The following is an 18,642-nucleotide window of genomic DNA, read 5'->3' on the forward strand; positions in this document are numbered from 1 at the left end:
TCCAAGTGCCTATTACTATTGATATTACCTTTGTCTTCTGTTGCCACAATCGTTCTACTTCTATTTGCAGGTCTTTATATTGATGAGGAGGAGGAGGAGGAGGAGGAGTATGGTTCACACTATATATTTATTCCAAAATATTCCAGGGCTTCCTTATTTTTGCTTTTTTTGGCTAGGGAGAATAGATGTAATTACCCACTGGGCTTCCTCTTCTCTTCTCCTGCCCTGCCCTGCCCTGCCCTCCACTCCCCACCCCACCCCACCCCACCCCACCCCACCCCACCTTACCTATCTGTTTCTTGGCTTCTTCCTGTTCTAATATTCACCTTTCTAGCTTTCATGTTTCTCTCCACTGGGAATTGTGAAGGAAGCACAGGGCAATGCTTTGTTAAAGACTTTGTTTTACAGGCAGTTTGCGGTCATTGTTGACCAAAATAGATACAGACCTGTTGTGTTGTTTACAAGTGTTGGTTTTTCCCCAACTTTCCTGCCAAACTTATTGAAGTTTCAAGGATTTTATCCAAGCTTTTCAACATTCTCTATAGCAGTGTTTCTCAACCTTGGCAACTTTAAGCTGTGTGGGCATCAACTCCCAGAATTCCCCAGCCAACCAGCATGCTGGCTGGGAAATTCTGGGGGCTGAAGTCCACAAAACTTAAAGCTGCCAAGGTTGAGAAACACTGCTCTACAGTAAACCCACATGGCACACCCACACAGTTTTAAAAACTATTAAAATCCCATAAGATCAGCATTTTTGCATAGGTTTTGGGTATTCTTGCATGAGATCTTATAACAAAATTTGGGTTTCATATATGCTCTGATACCTATGGACAACACTTTAATTAATAGAGAACAATGTGATTTAAGGTGACTTTGCCTCCAAAAATAACTTTATCATGGGGTCTGTGCTTATGGCCTTCATTTAGGATATGCAGCGCTGCTAGCTTCATTTTTAGTGTCTATGTAATATGCAGATTTTTCCATGTTATGGGACACTAGAAATTGAAAGCCTATTCATGAAAGTATTTTCATACCTAGTAAGTTTGCAGTAAGTAATAAATGAATACAAATAAGAGCAGAATTGTGTTCCTGCATAGGTATCCATATGTTGTAAAGGAAGGCTAAGGAAACTGCCACTGTAGGATACTTTCCATCACATCCCACCATGAATCATTTTTCTGTTCCAGTTGTCATGTGGCAATATGTTATCTTATTCTTTATTGCTCTGTTTTTTTCTAGGTCCTAAAATTGTGGCTTCATTTTTTTTCTGAATTGTTAAAAGACAAACTTCTATGAATCCTGGGATGTTCCTACTTTTTGAAAAATGCCTTTTGTTTCTTTGTGGAGTCCTTCTAGGTGCATCCTAGAAAGTAATGTTGGTGATATTCATGTAGTTTGATCTTAGATCTGACCTTAGGAAACTCATAGTGTTTCCTTCAAAGAATGAGAAAGCATTATGAAGCCTTTGAATTATTTTCCCAGTTTTGATTAAAGTATGACTGTAATAAGCTGTGGCTTTATTTTCATATGTTCATTAAAACATCTGTAGAGTTTTCCTCACATTCAAGTACATTCATAGGCAGGCTTATTCAGCCTAACGCTCTGAAGTTGCTCCTCCTGCCCTGTTTATATCAAGCCTACTTCTGAATTTGTAAGGGCTAACGTTGATCCCTTGCTGCACCAATTTAGTTCTTATTGGGAACTTAATCCCTGAATATTAATATGAACTAAGATCTAAGGTGGTTGTCTCTAAGAAGAGACAAGTTAGGTATAAATGGAGATTGAATGAAGAACCCATAGATGAGATTAAATTACACTTGCACTAAGGTCTTTTCAGAATCAGGTTCCTGGATTCCACATTTTAAGTGGAGCTCATTAAAAACCATAGCTAGCTCTAATTCTCTAATACGCCTTATCAGGCATAACTATCTGGGAACTTTAAGCCATTCTTAAAGTCTATAGTGCAAAAACAGTTCTGATTTTAATGTGGAGCAGAATTCTGGGGTTTTATGAATATTTCTATATTGGTAGAAATTCAATCTGCATTTCTGAAATGTATCCTGGGTGTGAATAAATCCATGTTGTCCTCTGTGGCTAGGTCCAAGCTGAGAATATTTTCCATACAAAACCATCTTGTAATTTAAGTGTGTAGCTATTGGTTGAAGATCCATTCAATAGAAAAAACCTGAGTCCCTAAACTGTGCTTGGAAGAACAGTCCAGTCACATGCTTGAATGTACTTGAGCTTCCCAAATCACCCAAACCACCTTACAATTTGGATTTGCAATGCGATTCCTAGTACAAGTAGGCCCAAATGCTAAGAAAATTGTCAAGCAAAGGATTTATGATGCTGCTGCCCAAGAGAATATTACATTCCTTAAATGTGCTAAATCTGGCTGTGGCTGTGGCTGGCTAGACACATTTTTTTTTATGTTATATTGAGAAATATTTAACAATTTGTATGTCCCAACACCATAGACAAGCTTTTACCAGAGCATGATTTGAACAACTCAAATCTCTGGTTACGCTTGGGAGGTTTTACAGAGTTACTTATACTTTTACAGAGTTACTTATCAGAAAAGATTGTACACATGTAGTGCACATGCCTTGAAGTTATTGCTAATATATTTATATGCTCTAGAAGGGGCTGATCAATTAGAATCCCACATAAAATTTAAGAACATTTGGGAGATCAGGGTTAAATTGTATCACTTACTGCAGGAAACCAGCTTGTGGTCTTTAGAAGGGCTGCCTTTTCTCTGTATAAAATAATGCAGAAATGTAAAGATCACCTAGAACAGATTGGAGTTGACTGAAAGGACGATGAAATTATTTGACCTTTGTGGATACTGATTACAGTTTTAATTGTCTTTCCTTTCTTTGTTGGTATTTTATTGTTTGATGACATGGTCAAAAGATTAATAATGTATTTATGTTATAGTATGTTACGTTGATCTCCAAAAGGATTAAAGTAGGTTCAAATTACTGAAAATAGTTTACAATGTACATCTCCATAACAAAACAATAATAATTTACACTGTTTTCTTCTGTTTCATGGAAAATGCCTCACTGTCTTGGTCTGAATATTTACAAATCAGGGTATATACTGAGGATATGAAAGTTCACATTTCCATAAGAATGTGCAGGTTTAATGCTTGGATCAGAGACTATCAAGAAATAATAGAGCTATAGAACTAGCTTGGGAAATAAGAAAAAATATGGAAAAGGGGAATAAAAAATATATCTTACTATTATCAAGGTAACTGCATGGATACGTCCATGAAATCATCAGGAGCCTGACTGAAAGGAGAGCTTCATTACACAAAACATCATAACCACAATCCCTTTATTCAGAAACAAATTTCATTGAATTAAATAGAGATTTTAAAAATACTTTTTTAAGCATTGGGCTGTGTAATTGTCACTGGACTCACTTTTTAAACTTTATTTGACATTATTTAAGGATGCCTTTTAATCACTGTCAAATACTTGGGACATTGTCTAAAGCTATCAGAAGTTGGTTTCCTGCATGATTGCAATCACTTTTAGTTAAGTGCCATCTATGCACATATTGCTCTACAGAAGTTTACTAGGTTCCAGCCTGCAAGGGGTTTACACTTAAACAAACAAACAAACAAACAAGACAATGTCAACAAGAGAGGTAGGAGAAAGACAAAACTGAATGGCAAAACGAGAAGCAAATGTGACTGTATTAATTCATTGCACAACATATTGGATATTGTTGGTTCCACCTATTTCAGAATCAACAGTAGAACTCATGAATAGCTAAGGGTGGAAGGAAGAACATAACTATCTGAATAATTTGTCCATAATTGGAGTGCTTTTTCTTACATATTTATAGCAATTATATATTTAGCAAAGCATCGGCTCATCTATTTAACTTGCCACGGTGATTTAAATGGTTTGCTGTAGTTTAGTTTTTAAAATTTGTGGCAATGCACTTTGCTAAAAAGATATATGAATAGCCTGTATTTATATTTAGATGCTCATTTCAAATAAATTAACAGAAAAAGGATTTTTTTAAATAAATAAATAAATAAAAAACCCCAGACACCCGCTCCCAGCTTTGCTGATGAAGCATCCCCTGAATCTACATTTCTCTAGAAGAAAATGTTTATCAAGGTTTGCTTGTAATATGTAGCTCTGCCCTCAAGAGTCTGCCAGCTAATTACCTGCCATGCATTATGTATGATTCCTTGGACTAGTTTACAGGTTTGAGCAGCAATTACTGAGTGACAGAGAAGCATTTGTGTAGACCAGGGAAGGGTTCCAGATGAGGAAACAGCACTCATTTACTTGATTATAGCACTGTGAGAGCTGAGGCTGGCCAGGTGGGGAGCAAACAGTCTCCGACTAGACAATGTTCTCATGTAAACCTGGCAGGTGCTTTTTTCCTTCCAGTGTGGCAAGAGAATAGCCCAGAGTTCATTACCAGAAAAGGATGGGAGAAAGAGACCTAAAAGTTAAATTCTGGGGACTCTTTCTCTCTCTCACACACAGATTTGGTTAGATTTCTGTCTTAATAGGATTAGGGAATGGAAGTGGAAATCTGCATAGATATGACTTTAAGTTTTCAATAAAGGTTGTTGTTGTTGTTTTTCTAACCATGCTGAGTCTGGAAGGTTCTCTGGCTAGCTAGTTCCTGAAGGAATGGGGGATTGAGTGAGTGCTGAAGAGTTCAAACTGAAGCTGTGCCTTCAAAAGGTCTTCTGTCTCAATGCATTGCTCTGTCCCTGACCATCAGCACCACTACTCTATACATACATACATACATTCTCCTATGTAATGTGTCTGATTATACAGGACTGAGCAAATGGATGGAAACCATGATTATGCAGTATCTGTAGGCATATGGTTGCTGGATACAGCAGTTTCTTTACCTGAAAACTGCAACTCAGTCCCATATTCCAGATCTAGTGGTTCAACATTTTTTTTTAGCTGCAATAGAAGCCAGCCATGCAATTATTTTCAAGACTGGTAATTCCCAATACTTCCCATTTTTCAGCAAACCACTTGTTTTTCCATTAGTGGTAGCTGACACACTGCCTAAAATAGGTTTCGTTAAGTTCCTTACTATTCTCAATCAGAAATAACACTATTTGGAAAAATCTCCTCCTGGAAATTAAGAGGCAGCTCCTCTTCAACAAGTGGTGCTGAAAAAAATATTTTTTAAAAACAAGTATTTATCTTTTTCAGACAATCTGGAATACTAAAAGCAGTTTCCTAGACAGATTGTAATTTCAGGTTATGCCCTCTTTAGTCCATTTTTTCCCCTACACCTGAAAATGTTGAGAAAGATGAAAGCTGCATCCTGTGGAAATCTAACTCAGACAAACCTGGTTGACTGCGAGAGTAGTAGTCCTGGCTTAATCCCCAAATCTATAGACTTTTACACAGACAATCTATTTGTTTAAAACTCCAGTTCACTAAAATAATAAATCCTCTCCCCCACCCCAACAAAATAAAAAAAGGAAGTCCTAATGTATTTTCAGTATAGAAGATGCAAGTGAATATTTATATAAATGGAAGCAGGAAGGTTTTGCCTAAAATGGGGAGTGTGGGCAGGCAATGGAAATGTTTCACTTACATACCTGGGTGGAAAGTGATCTAGAAAATAAATACATTCCTTGGTTGTTTATTAAGTGCAACTTTCTCTTTCTCTTCCCCTACCCCTCTCTCCCATTTCCTCTTTTTAGACAGAAAGCCTCTTCATGAAATAAAACCCCAAAGTAAGTTTCTCTCTGTATATATGTTTTCTAAGACCCCATTTTTTAAAAAAAAAATATACATATACTGTATATTTATTTAAGTGTCAGCATCAGCATAATTGTAAAGCCAACAACTCAACTGAAAGAAGATACAATACTAATATGTGCAGAATTCTGTTTTCTAACTGCTTCCAAGTTTTCCTTCCCATCCAAAGAGACATTCTCATAGAACTTCAGAATTTTTTGAGGGGCAGTGGTGAATGGTGCTTGTGAGTGTGATTTCTTGTTGCAAGATGGTTGAAATGGTTACTGCCTCCACTGTGTCGCAGCCTCTTCCCATTATCTATCAATCCATAGCCTCCTCAACCACCCATTTCTCCTGTTCAGGAAACATGGGATGAGTTTCCTCCTGTGTCAGGGAAATTATTTCTTACACATGTCTTTCCCTTGTGTGAGGCCTCTGAGAGGTTGTAGACTATGGGAAAGAGATGATGCTCAGATGCATCTTTCAGTCATCTCAGAGCTAAGATAGATGCAAGAGCCCTGCATCTCATCTTTGAAATGTTCACTTGCTTTTTTTCTTTGTCTGTTAAAAATAGGTTGAGACCCTGTCTTTTTTGTCAAATGGAGAAAAAAAAACGGGGGAGGAGATAATGTGAAGAAGACATTTCATAGGTCTCCTTCTATGTGATCATTGATCACATGGAAAAGGAAAGAGAAATATGCTATAAGATCAGTGAGTTGAGTAGCTTTGTCAACCCTCCCCACCCTATTCTTTGGTGTTCAGATGGAAGCCTGGAGAGGAAATGTTCAGCCTTTTGATTGAACAGGCAATCATCCAGAGAGAGGAGGCAAATTTAAATCAAACCAAAATTATTTCCTATGTGCTAGCTCTACTCTGTAGGTTTTATTTAGTAAGTTTTATTTTGTCTGGGTTGCTGACCAGTAATAAGAATTTGATTTGATTTGATACATGGATTTCAATATTTGAACTTCTGATTGTTGTGATACAATTCCTTAATTAAGTTATATACTAAAAATGTATGTTCTAGGAGGAAAGTAAACACCAAGTGAGCATATTCCTGAAAAGAAACATGGAAGAACTCATAATATTAGTGGGAAATATTTTACCCAAATGTATATATTTGGCACTTCATGGGAAAAGAAAAATATTGGGATGATGTTCATGAAAACCCAAATGTCCAGGTGGCCACTTTTTAAAATAACATGATGCTAAAACATGACATGGTATTTAAACTTGGAAAAATGAGAAGGTGAGTCAAACCAAAACTGAGAAATTCATTTTTCCCTTCTAGTAAACATTCTGGTATGAATAGTTTAAAACAGTTAATGTTTGGGAGTTCTCCCTAGGGGTTCAAATACAGTGGGATTTAGCACAAATGGGACCTTTTTAAGACTCTGAGATACCCAGTAATAGGAGCTTCATTTGAGAATCCAGGATCTTTTTATGCCTCTGTCTGTCTGTCTGTCTGTCTGTCTCTGTCTTTCTTTCTTTCTTTCTTTCTTTCTTTCTTTCTTTCTTTCTTTCTTTCTTCCTTCCTTCCTTCCTTCCTTCCTTCCTTCCTTCCTTTCGCAGAGGAAAGGGGTATCAATTGCAAAAAAAAAAAAAAGGCTGCAATAAGTTTTGGGTTTATATTTTTTTAAGTGATCAATCAGTCTGCCCCGAATGAAAAGCCTTGATCTGATTCATCAATTCATGTCAAATACTGAGCTGCATTTTGCATGGAACCTCTCCATGTGCAGGGCTTCAGGCACCTGTCATTCTCCCCTCTCCTAAAAATGCCTTGGGTGTGGAGAACTGCAATGTGTTGGAGGAAGATCTGAAATTCAGCATTCTGTCTTGTGCATGTTCTGTTAGTTCAAACAATCCTTCCTCAAGATGTTTCTGTTGCCATAGTTGCACCAGAGGGGGGGGGGGGATAACAGTATCCAGCTGCATATGGTAACATGTGGTACAAGTTCTTCAAATGAAATGAATCTCACCCCAAATGTGAAAGATATACAATATTTTTGCAGTCTATTGGTGGAGGAGGGAAAAAGCCTTACATTCAGAACAGTCAAATAATAAGCGGTGGGTGATTCAGAATGCGGTTTTGTTTAGGAGAAGAACAGGTAAATAGGGCTGCTTTGAAAATGCCCATGATTTCATTTCAACCCTATTAAGGAATTTGGCTTTACTTGATAGTTAATATTAGCAGGGGTGGGGGACAAGAGCATGCTAAATAACTTTCCTTACCTCCAAGTACGCATTCTTGTTACTCTGCAAAATTACTGCAATTTTTTTGTGGGAGTGCAGGGGGAAGATTTGTATCCTTGTGCAGTTCCTACACAATTTAGAATCTTGGAGGGGAAAAATCAAGCTTCTAAAATTTGCAGAGATCCAAACAAGGAATAGAGAGACATAAAGTTACTATACTGATTCCTTTCTAACATTGTTCATGTTTGATTGTAATGCACTTGATAGCTCAGCAAGGTGTCACTTTGTCTAACTGATTGCAAGCTCTTTCTTTATCCTCTCCTCATCTCCAGCATCATGACTGGATCCTTAAAGAGGGTCAGCCAAACTGCTGAGGTCGATTTTAGTTCCTTTAGCTCCTGAGGGAATTAAACTATTTATTCTGAACTGGGAGATTAGAGGTGTGTTTTATAAATAAAGCTTGTTGCTTGCTTTTGAACTGAGTGGGCATTAAGTTTAAGGCCATATGAATCATCATTGATGCAAAATCAAAGTTAATTATTAAGATAATTGAGAAACAACCAATTGTGGTAAATAGACTTATATATAATCCTCCCTGGCTTAGAACTCTCTTTCTCACACAGCAGAACTTCTTCAGGGGGAGACATGGGAAGGTCTGAGTGGAGAAGTAGATTTCCATGTTTAGCAGCTACAGAAGGGAATAGTACGAAGAAGAAAGATTGCAAAAACTGGGTGTAATTGTTCTTATCTGGAGAGAATGAATAGTGAATTGGAGGCGATGTGTACTCTGCACAGCTTGTGCAAAACTTTATTACAAATGAGATAATTTAATCAATTATGCTTCCTAATGCATTAAACCCAAATGTTTCATTTTGTGCTTCTACACTTCTTAATTCATCTTCAGGTATTTTTATAAAACTTAATCATGCTTAATAAAAACTTCATTACCATAAAAGAATGCTTTCAGATAAATGTCTTTAATGGTGTCAGGAAGCACAATTAAATGCAGACAAGGTTCAGGCATAACATCAAATGATAGTTTGATAGCTTTGGGCTAATGCATTCCTTTTCCTGTTCATGTAGTCTTCTCTCCTCTCTTAATCTGAGGCAACCCATAGTTGGGGAACTTTGTTTTGTACCTAACTTGATAAAGCAATTAGAAACCAGAGTCTGAACCTGATTTCCCCCCCCCCCCCCATTCTGCTTTAAAAGGCAAATGCACAGAAAAGCATTGTGGAATTGGATGGGATCACAAGGATCAATTACGGATACAGATCCAAAACTTATCAGGTTAGATGAATGGAAAACTATAGAAAGGGTTATATCTAGTGATAAAGTGTCTGCTTTGGATATGGGAGATCCCATCTTCAATCTTTGTAATCTGCAGGCAGGAGAATCCCTATTTGTAACTGTGGAACCCCATTATCAGTTTAGATATACTGAAGATACATCTCCCCATGTGTTGATGTTCCTAATAAGTGATAGGCTGATGGCAACACCAAAAAGTCTGTAGACTACGGTGGTTAGAACACATGAAGCTAGCACTGATATAAGAGTTTTTATAATGTGCCATGTGGGATTTATTTTGATTTTCAGAGTCGAATCTAGGGTTCTCCAATTATCGCTTGGGAAGTAGTATATTGAGATGAAAAATAGTTTCTCAGTGAATATAGCTAGATCATTCACTGAAGATGGTTGAGGTGACCAGGTGTGTCTGGTCCAGCATGTTTAAAGCACTGTCATGTTCTTTTAAATGAACTGTTTCCTCCAGTATATTTTGGAACCCTCATGTGATAACTCAATATTGCCAACTCAGTGTGGGGGATAACTCAGTATTGCTAACTCAGATAAACATGTTCAGATCCACCAGTGTTGGTGGCATCAAAAAAAAAAAAGATGTCAGACTTGACTGCATGACTAAAACCCCACCCTTTTTTTATGTGCATCATGCATGACTGTAAAAATGGGGTGGGGCTTTAATAATGCAGTCAAGATCACTATCTTGAATTTTTATACATCCCCCCACCCCAGTGGATGCCCCTGTTCAGATCTACATTTGAATTCCTGATAGTTAGGGATTCTACCTGGCTAGCAGAACTTATAAAAAATAAATAAATAATAATACTCCAATTTTTGCAGATGAAGATCACTAAGGAAATTGATATCTTAGGTCATGGAGGAAAAGTAAATTTCACTATCTTAATACTTTTCTTTGCTGGATCTTCACATCTCCTTCTCTAGCCAAAAAAAAAAAAAAGCACATAAATCAGTGGCCCCAGTGTATCAGTTTAAATAAATAAGAACAAATATACTGCCATAAGAATAAGCATCAACAAATGTACAGTATCCATTTATATGAATTAAATCCTTCTGAACTTTGTGTGCCTGTGTTTATATGTATATAGGTATGTGTATGTATAGGGATGCGGTGGCGCTGCGGGTTAAACCGCTGAGCTGCTGAGTTTGCCGATCGGAAGGTCGGCGGTTCGAATCTGTGTGACGGGGTGAGCTCCCGTTGCTAGTCCCAGCTCCTGCCAACCTGGCAGTTCGAAAACATGCAAATGTGAGTAGATTAATAGGTACCACTTCGGCGGGCAGGTAACGGCGTTCCGTGTAGTCATGCCGGCCACATGACCACGGAAGTGTCTACGGACAAACGCTGGCTCTTCGGCTTTGAAACGGAGATGAGCACCGCCCCCTAGAGTCGGACACGACTGGACTTAATGTCAAGGGAAACCTTTACCTTTACTATGTGTATGTATACAGTATATATCTGTATATCTATATTCATTCCTTCTCACTTTGAATCTATATATAATTGTGTTGCTTGGTTTGAAGAAGTGAAAAGGATAGATAAATCCATTTGTGGACTCTGCATTTTTCTTGAAGTGGCATTATTTTCAGAATCCCGTGTGACAAGCCATTGCTGTGACATTGCCTAATTGGCCCCACTGACAAAGATTAATACCTGTTTTCTATGGAGAGAATTGGAATGGAAGAATAAAAGTCAAAGAAACTGTTTGGACTTGGTGGCATAATGCATCATTTTGCACTGTTTTTTTTTTTTTTTTTTGATGTTTTGATGGATACCTGTGGTTAACCTACAGTATTTGGGGCAGATTTTCCTGCCTCGGGGGGAAGGTGGGGAGGACAAATAAGTCTGTAATTTTGTATTGTTTATTCTATTTAGTATTTTATGTTTCTCCTGATGGTTCAAATGTGGTGCCTTCTGATTTCTCTGTTGATTCCTTCCAGTCATGATGCCTGTTGAGGAATTGGCATACTCTCAAAATTCCAAGTCTGACCACTGGTTAAAATGGATGGATGGGAGAAAGAGAGACTTCTCACTGATAGATAAATATAGAGAAAGACTTCTCACTCAGATCCCAGCAATATATTTCTCAAACAAAATGAACTTGAGAGCAGAAAAGACAGCTTATTCCTCAAATAAAAAGTAATAAGGCCATGGTTTTAAACCAGCAGAATAAAGCCAACATTCCTCAAAGCTTTTCAGCTGGAAAGGGAGCTCTGCAAAGTATCTGTCTTGTTTCCTTTTCTACCCATGCTCTACCACACAGGCTGTGCATTCCCCTTCAGAATATGCATCTGTAAGCAAGTACTTCCAACTTGGGAGACTCATTTGAAGAGACTATGAGCAAAGGGAAGGCAGAAACATACCTGCTTCTTCCTCAAGACAGAGATACACTTACTGAATAAAACAGCAACTTTTTAAAAGCCCTCCATTGTCCCCTCTGGTCCCCCCAAATAATTGCCTGGATATTTGCAGAATCAGACCCAGGAGTCAAAAGAGTTTCACTTACATTAGAAGATGAATGAGGTGACCAGGTGTGTCTGGTCTAGCATGTTTAAAGCACTGTCATGTTCTTTTAAATGAACTGTTTCCTTCAGTATTTTTTGGAACCCTCATGTGATCTCCTTTTATTGTGGAAGTTTTAATCTGAATTCCTTCACTGAACTACAATGCAGGCATGGACTCAGTTGTCCTGTCCAATGCTAAGATCTGCTAAGTGCATCATAGTCCATACTGATTGGACATTATAGAGGACATTATATTTTCCAGAGGACATTATATACTTGTGAAGGGGAAGAATGGACACCATCCAGATTTATCATTCCTTCCATTCCAGAATCCTAAAGGAATTAATTACCCATTTTTATTCTCACTTCCCCGCTACTTCCTACAGGCAGACAAGAAAGGAGCCTCCACTACTGTAACGGTGCGGGCAGGATGATATGGGTAATGATTCCTATTCTCAGATAATTATTCCTATTCTCACAGCCATAGCTTCTGCATGTTTAAGCTGAATGTTGGTTTGGGATTGGCCCTTGTTTTAGCATTTAGAAGAACAGCCTGTGCTCATTTAGGCTATTTCTTCTCTACTTGCAGACATCCAGAATGCAACGGACATTGCCCTGTACTCAGGCCTAGGGGCCGCTGTCATTGCCGTTGCGGTCATTGTTATTGGTGTGACTCTCTACAGGCGGAGCCAGACTGAATATGGCGTGGATGTGATTGATTCATCAGCTCTGACGGGAGGCTTCCAGACGTTTAATTTTAAAACTGTCCGGCAAGGTTGGTAAGATTGGATGACTGTTTTTTGAGAAGGATCCCACCAGTGGAATTAACTGACAAAGTTTCAAGCTACCTTGCACTTTTCATGTATGTATGTGGTGTGGGATTTCCTTCATGCTCACACCACTTATGCCATACTGACAGACTGAAACAAAATGGGAAGAATAGATATCTTGAATACAAGTAAATTTTCCTGCATTGCTGTGCTTCCTCATTTAGATACCTGGCAAGTTTTCCTGCATCTTTTTTGAAGCAGAGGAGGGTATAGAATTGAGACTTCTTGTACCACACATCCCCTGAGAACCACGGTGGAATGTGAGCCAGAATATTTAGATGTCATGGTTTAGATACAAACATAACTTGGTAGGAGTGGGAAATTTGGTGGATGTTTGGACCAGCCAGCACCAGGGAGCATAGCCAGGGCTAAATGACTGTTGTCCAACATATATAATAAGCTGTGTGCTTATTACTCTTATTGTTTAAATACAGCAGCGCAAGTTTAAAAATGGGGTTTTGTAAGCCTCCTTAAGCCCAATAAATTCAATATGTTTAACTCTCAAATTGCAGCAATAATGGTTAAATATCACCATAGGAACATCTGGTTGATTCTATGGTAAAATGTCACAATCGAGTGTACTTTCCTATAGACATCTTCACTGAACAATTGAATTGATTCAGAATCCTTGATCCATTTGTTCATTGTTTATTCCATCCAAGAGAAACATTTGGATATCAAACAGTGAGGAAAAAAACACTCACCTGTCTTTGTGTCCTACTTCATACAAAAGTTATGTAGTACATTGCATTGTTCAAGTACCATTATTCAAGTTTAACAGTTCTGCTCTTAGCTCTAGTATATCTATACTTGAAAAAGGTAGCCCCTTCATGGAGAGTTGAAGACATGAGTAATGTGTTCTGTGTATATAAAGCCCAATTTGCCAAGTTTAGTCATTGCTTAAATGCATTATCAAACACTCAGGGAATCTAAATTGTACATTCTGATATTTTTCTTAAGGACTCTTTTCTTGAAGACTTCACATAACAAGTTAAGGTTTTTTTGTTTTTTGTTTTCGTTTTTAAAAATAACATTCTGATTTCTGAAAAACCTGGTGCTGGAAGTGTGAAGACAACTCTGGTTATTTATTATTTCTCCTTAAGAAAAACATGAGATAAAAATTATTTCATAGAATCATAGAGTATAAGGGCTCAAAGACATCCTGAAGATCATCTAGTCCAAGACCCCTGCTCAGAGCAAGATCCCTTTACTATGGCATCCCCAACAATTGGCCATCCAGTTTTTCTAAACATCTCCAACAAAGGGGAGACCACCAACTGGACCATCTGTTGCACTGGAATAGATCTTACTACTGTACTAGGATTTTTTTTTACCTGATATCCAACTTAAATCTAATTTCATATAATTAACCCCATTATTTCTTGTCCTGTCTAGTACACCTCTGAACAAATCTACATGGCAGACCTTAAGATTCCTCATAACAACTATCATTCCCAAGGCCTCTATTCCCCATAAATCTCCCCAGCCTCTCATCATCTATAGCGGTATAATGAATACATGAAATTATCTACATGAGATACTGATTTTAATTGTCATCATGATTTTGGAGAAAAAAGTACTATATTAGTATTCTGAGAGTTTAACAGTGCATCTATGTAATGACTAAAGATACTGAATATTTCATCTATATAGGCATTCACATACACACTGAATCACAGATGAGAAACAACCATTGGAAGGGAACTATCATGCAGAAGATGAGGCAGCATGGTTCAAAATTGTTCCAGAAAGCAAGAGAAAAAACGATGGTTTACATTACAAATTGGACATGAAAAAGTATGTCCTAATGGTACAAGTTGTTCCACAATGAAAGAGGAGGTGGTGAACTCTCCTTTGTTGGAGGTGTTTAAACAGAAGCTGGATGACCATCTCTCGAGGATGTATAGTACTGGATTCCTTGATTCCTCTGGGCAAGGGGGTTGGATTTCATGATCTTCAAGGTGCCTTTCAACCCTTTCACTCTATGATTCAGTGGAAGAAACTAGGGAAAATCAGCCCTCTTAGAAATCTAGGACTCCAATTTGCTCAGTAGTCACTGAGCCAAAGAATTCCCATAATGAGATTTCTAGCTATTTCTCCCAACATGTATTATTATTATTACACTCACACACCGAGAGAGAGAGAGAGAAATTCAAGACTAAACTAAGAAAAATAAACAAAAAAAAGGAAAGCATATAGTTTTAACGGAATTCAAATTAAATGGTAACAGCACATTCTGAATGGAAATGCGTATTGATGCATATACACTTGCATACACATCCTTAAATGATATGTTTGTATGTGTATGTGTGTACTTATGCATGTTGGCAAGATCATGGAAGCACAAAAACCTTTGGGCAAGGATGTCAAGCTGTTGAGAAAAAGTTAATGAAATAACTTCATCGTTGTAACATACATAGAGAATATTCCCACACTTGTCATGTATAAATGTATATAAATGACTGAAAACAGAGATTGTTTAATGCTTATAGGAGAATGGTCATTGACTGAACTCTATCCAGATAGGTTCAGAAACTGGCTTCTGAAAGAGATTTTTTTTTAAAAGATCAGGGAGACAGTGTAGAGGCTGTTATACCCCTGGAAATGATCAGAGATCCAATCCCACCGACTCATCTACTGTAATTTTTTCTCCTTATTCTACCCATTGATTTGGATGACATTATCCTCTGATGACTACAGTGGAATAATTAAAAGTCTGCAAGTTACCCTTCTCTGATGAATAGTGAGCAACCATGGCTGCATGACTATCCAAACATAGGAGAAATACAACTTCTTAATGCCCCTGATTCGTCTCCCAGATGTCCCCAAATTTGGAAGCCAAAAATGCCCAGAAACTCTAAATTCCCAAGGGTGCTATAGACAGAGCAGGGAGAAAAAAGGTCCCTCTCATTTCCTTATTTCTACAAGTTTCAGCATAGCCAGGAAAACTGAGCAGAAGGGATTGTTTACTTGGAAGGGAGGAAGGGAAAGAGAGTACAAATTCTTCCTTGGCTCAATTTAAAATCAAAGCTGAAGAAGAGCAGCCAGGCCATGGTGTTAATTTTGTGTATGTACAGTATGTGTGTTTTAAACAAGCTTTATGAACAGGGGTCAACAACTTGTTCTGCTCTGAAGTATTTCCAGATGAAATAAAGTGAGATGGACACTTTGCTGGCAACATAGCAATTCTTCCTGTTTCCATAGTGGAGAATATATGTAGCTCAGGGTTGAATTGTTGGTTTTGGTGTTCTCTGTGCTTACTTCTCTTCCTGAAGATGTTTCATTACCAGGCTGGTAACATCATCAGTTCATGGGGGAGTGGGGTTTGCTGGCTGTTTACATGTGGTAGCTTGTCCTATCAGCCTTGATTGTTTCTTGTTCTTTTTTTTTTTTTTCCTTGATTGCTTTTTGGGTGGGGTATTGTTTCTTCTTCATTCTTTTTTAATGGGTGCTGGTTTCTGCTTATCTGGGTGTTGGTTAATAGAGTTATAATGAGGAAGGGTGTGTTTAGGTCTGTTTGCCTCTTTTCTTCACCTTTGCTTGCTTCTCTTCTTGAATGGTTTGTAGATGAAGCTTATCTCAATGTGTCTGTTAATGGGTCATTCATCAGAGTGTCACACCTCTAGGATCGTCTGTAGGTTGAGTCATGGCAAATCCAGTTGCCATGACTCAACCTACAGACAGTTCCACCTGGATGACTGAGAATCTTCATTGACACACCTCTAGAACTTTTCTTGCATTTTGGATCTTGATAATAGAGGTGGCTAAGGGTTGAACTGCCGGGTTCTCGGTGTTCTCTGAGCTTGGTTGTTTTCCTGCAGATGCTAGGTAACATCATGAGTCTATGTGTCAGCCCCATAGGTAGACCAGACCAAGAAATCGACTCCACAGGAAGGGTAAAACTACCTTTATAGAGATGTGATGATAGAATCTTGCAAGTCTGATTATGTTGTACCTTCTCCTTCTTCAACTCCAATGAATTAGGGACATGTCTGTCTGAACTGCTTCTGAATATTATCTGAACATAGTGGACTTAGAAAATGTTTTACCTCTTGTTTACAGACCTTGCATATCTCCATCTAGGTCATCTTCCTTACTCTCTACAGCATGGGAGAGTTGGTCTGCTGGTGGTTTATGCATAGTAGCTTATTCTGCCAGTAAACCCTACTCTCCCATGCACTGATGATGCTATCTAGCCTGGTCATGAAACATCTGCAAGAAAACATCCTGGCTCAGTGAACACAAGAGCCCAATCTACTTAGATCTGGCTTGGTCTAAGATGTCTACAGTTTCCCAACTGAAACTGATTGTGTCAGGCATAGGAGTTTCTTCCTGATACTTAGTGTTCTGTACTTGTAATTTATTACAAAATCTCCCATTTGAAGTCTAAAGCAATGTTGCCCAGGGTTTGGAACCTTAATGTAGAACTAAGTATAGAGACAATACTTTGGATTCTACGTAGCAATGGTAACTGATTGCTTGATTGATTTCCTTCCATCAGGTAACTCCTTGCTTTTGAACTCATCCATGCAGCCTGACCTGACTGTCAGTCGAACCTACAGTGGACCCATATGCCTTCAAGATCCCATTGACAAGGAGCTGATGACAGAATCCTCCCTCTTCAACCCTTTGTCTGATATTAAAGTCAAAGTTCAGAGTTCATTTATGGTGTCGTTGGGTGTATCAGAACATTCTGAGTACCATGGGAAAACTCATTCCGGGACATTTCCACATGACAATAACAAAACCTTCAATCCTATCCATGCAAAGAACAAAACTGCATACATCCAGAATCTCTCATCACTTTCAAAGCAAAGTGAGATGAGGGCTACCAGTGTATTTGGTCACCTGGGGGGGCGTTTAGGAATCCCCAACACAGGTGGGTTGTTGCCAAGTCTGCAAACATTTTGAAATGCAGGAGTAATTGATTTGTGTGGGTTTTTTCCCCTCCCCTTGGGTTTCTTTAAAAATATGCAATAGTAATACACTCCTCTATCAGTGTTCTCTCAGCTCAATGTCATGTGTGAACTTTTTCACGTATACAACTAACTGTGACTAGCTGACAATTTGGCAAAGCTGTTTTTACAATTTGGTAAAGCTGCATATGTGAGATTCTTTACTTCCTAAAAAGAAGCAGAATGTTTTACTGCCTCTTTGATAGAGAGTAAAATTTCTTAAAAATTTGCAGGAGGGGGAAGGGAAGGGCACCTTACCTTGGAAGTGGCCAAATGGTCTCAGTTTTTGAGCTTCTTCCAGTTCCTAGAGTGAATGATCATATGACCAGTCAACACTGCATAGTCACCTGGCAAGGTACACTGCTCCATGACTATTATGGGGCTCCATTCATTCATTCAACAAATGTATATGGCTGCCCATCTCATGAAAAAGTGACTCTGGGTGGCATACAATAAGAAGAGTTAACATATAGAAAACAATTGTTATTTTTAAAAAATTAAAAGATGGAAGAAATTGCCAGATGGAAAGTGCATACAGACATTAAGTTCAGTTTCTTAAAGCCAGATCTCCTCAGCCATCACCCAAGTAAGGCAATCTCTCCTGCAGTTTGAGAATTCTCAAAGATTTTCCATTTCAATTCACTGCTATTTAATTTGCTTTCCATCCCTCCCTGCACATACTTTCATGAATGGAGCAAATTAAAGGTGAATGGACAATTTGGCACATCAATACTTTAATGATTAACAGAATACTTTTTATATGGTAAGTAAGCTTGTTATCTGAACATTCACTCAGTTCAGTGGATGAGCTCATTCCATTTGCCATTCTATAGAAGAAAAATTGAGGTAATGCAATCTCTCCATCCCCAGGTTATTTATTCCAGCCCCACTGAATCTGATGGAACATTTTTGGATTCCAACAGTGGGACACCATAAGCTTCTTTGAAGCCTCTCTCCCATAAGGCATGATAAAAATAGCTAGTCTGCTCTTCTTTGGTGCATTCAAATTCTTCTAACTTCTTAAGTTTGCTTCCACTATGAAATAAGCTTCTGTTTCTCTTATCTTCTTCTTGTGGTGAATTTGATGCATAT

At 38.2% G+C, this 18,642-nt stretch overlaps 1 protein-coding gene across 1 annotated transcript in view; it reads left to right on the forward strand.

Annotated features, from left to right (window-relative positions):
- UNC5D (unc-5 netrin receptor D) overlaps positions 1 to 18,642 on the forward strand; it is a 318,482-nt gene that overhangs the window by 254,991 nt on the left and 44,849 nt on the right. The window contains exons 8-10 of the mRNA XM_063311165.1: positions 5,717 to 5,749; positions 12,355 to 12,540; positions 17,097 to 17,474. Coding sequence (XP_063167235.1) covers positions 5,717 to 5,749; positions 12,355 to 12,540; positions 17,097 to 17,474 — 597 coding nt within the window. The remainder of the gene's footprint in view (positions 1 to 5,716; positions 5,750 to 12,354; positions 12,541 to 17,096; positions 17,475 to 18,642) is intronic.

Source organism: Candoia aspera, chromosome 9 (assembly GCF_035149785.1).
Source record: "Candoia aspera isolate rCanAsp1 chromosome 9, rCanAsp1.hap2, whole genome shotgun sequence".
NCBI classification, from domain to species: Eukaryota; Metazoa; Chordata; class Lepidosauria; order Squamata; family Boidae; genus Candoia; species Candoia aspera.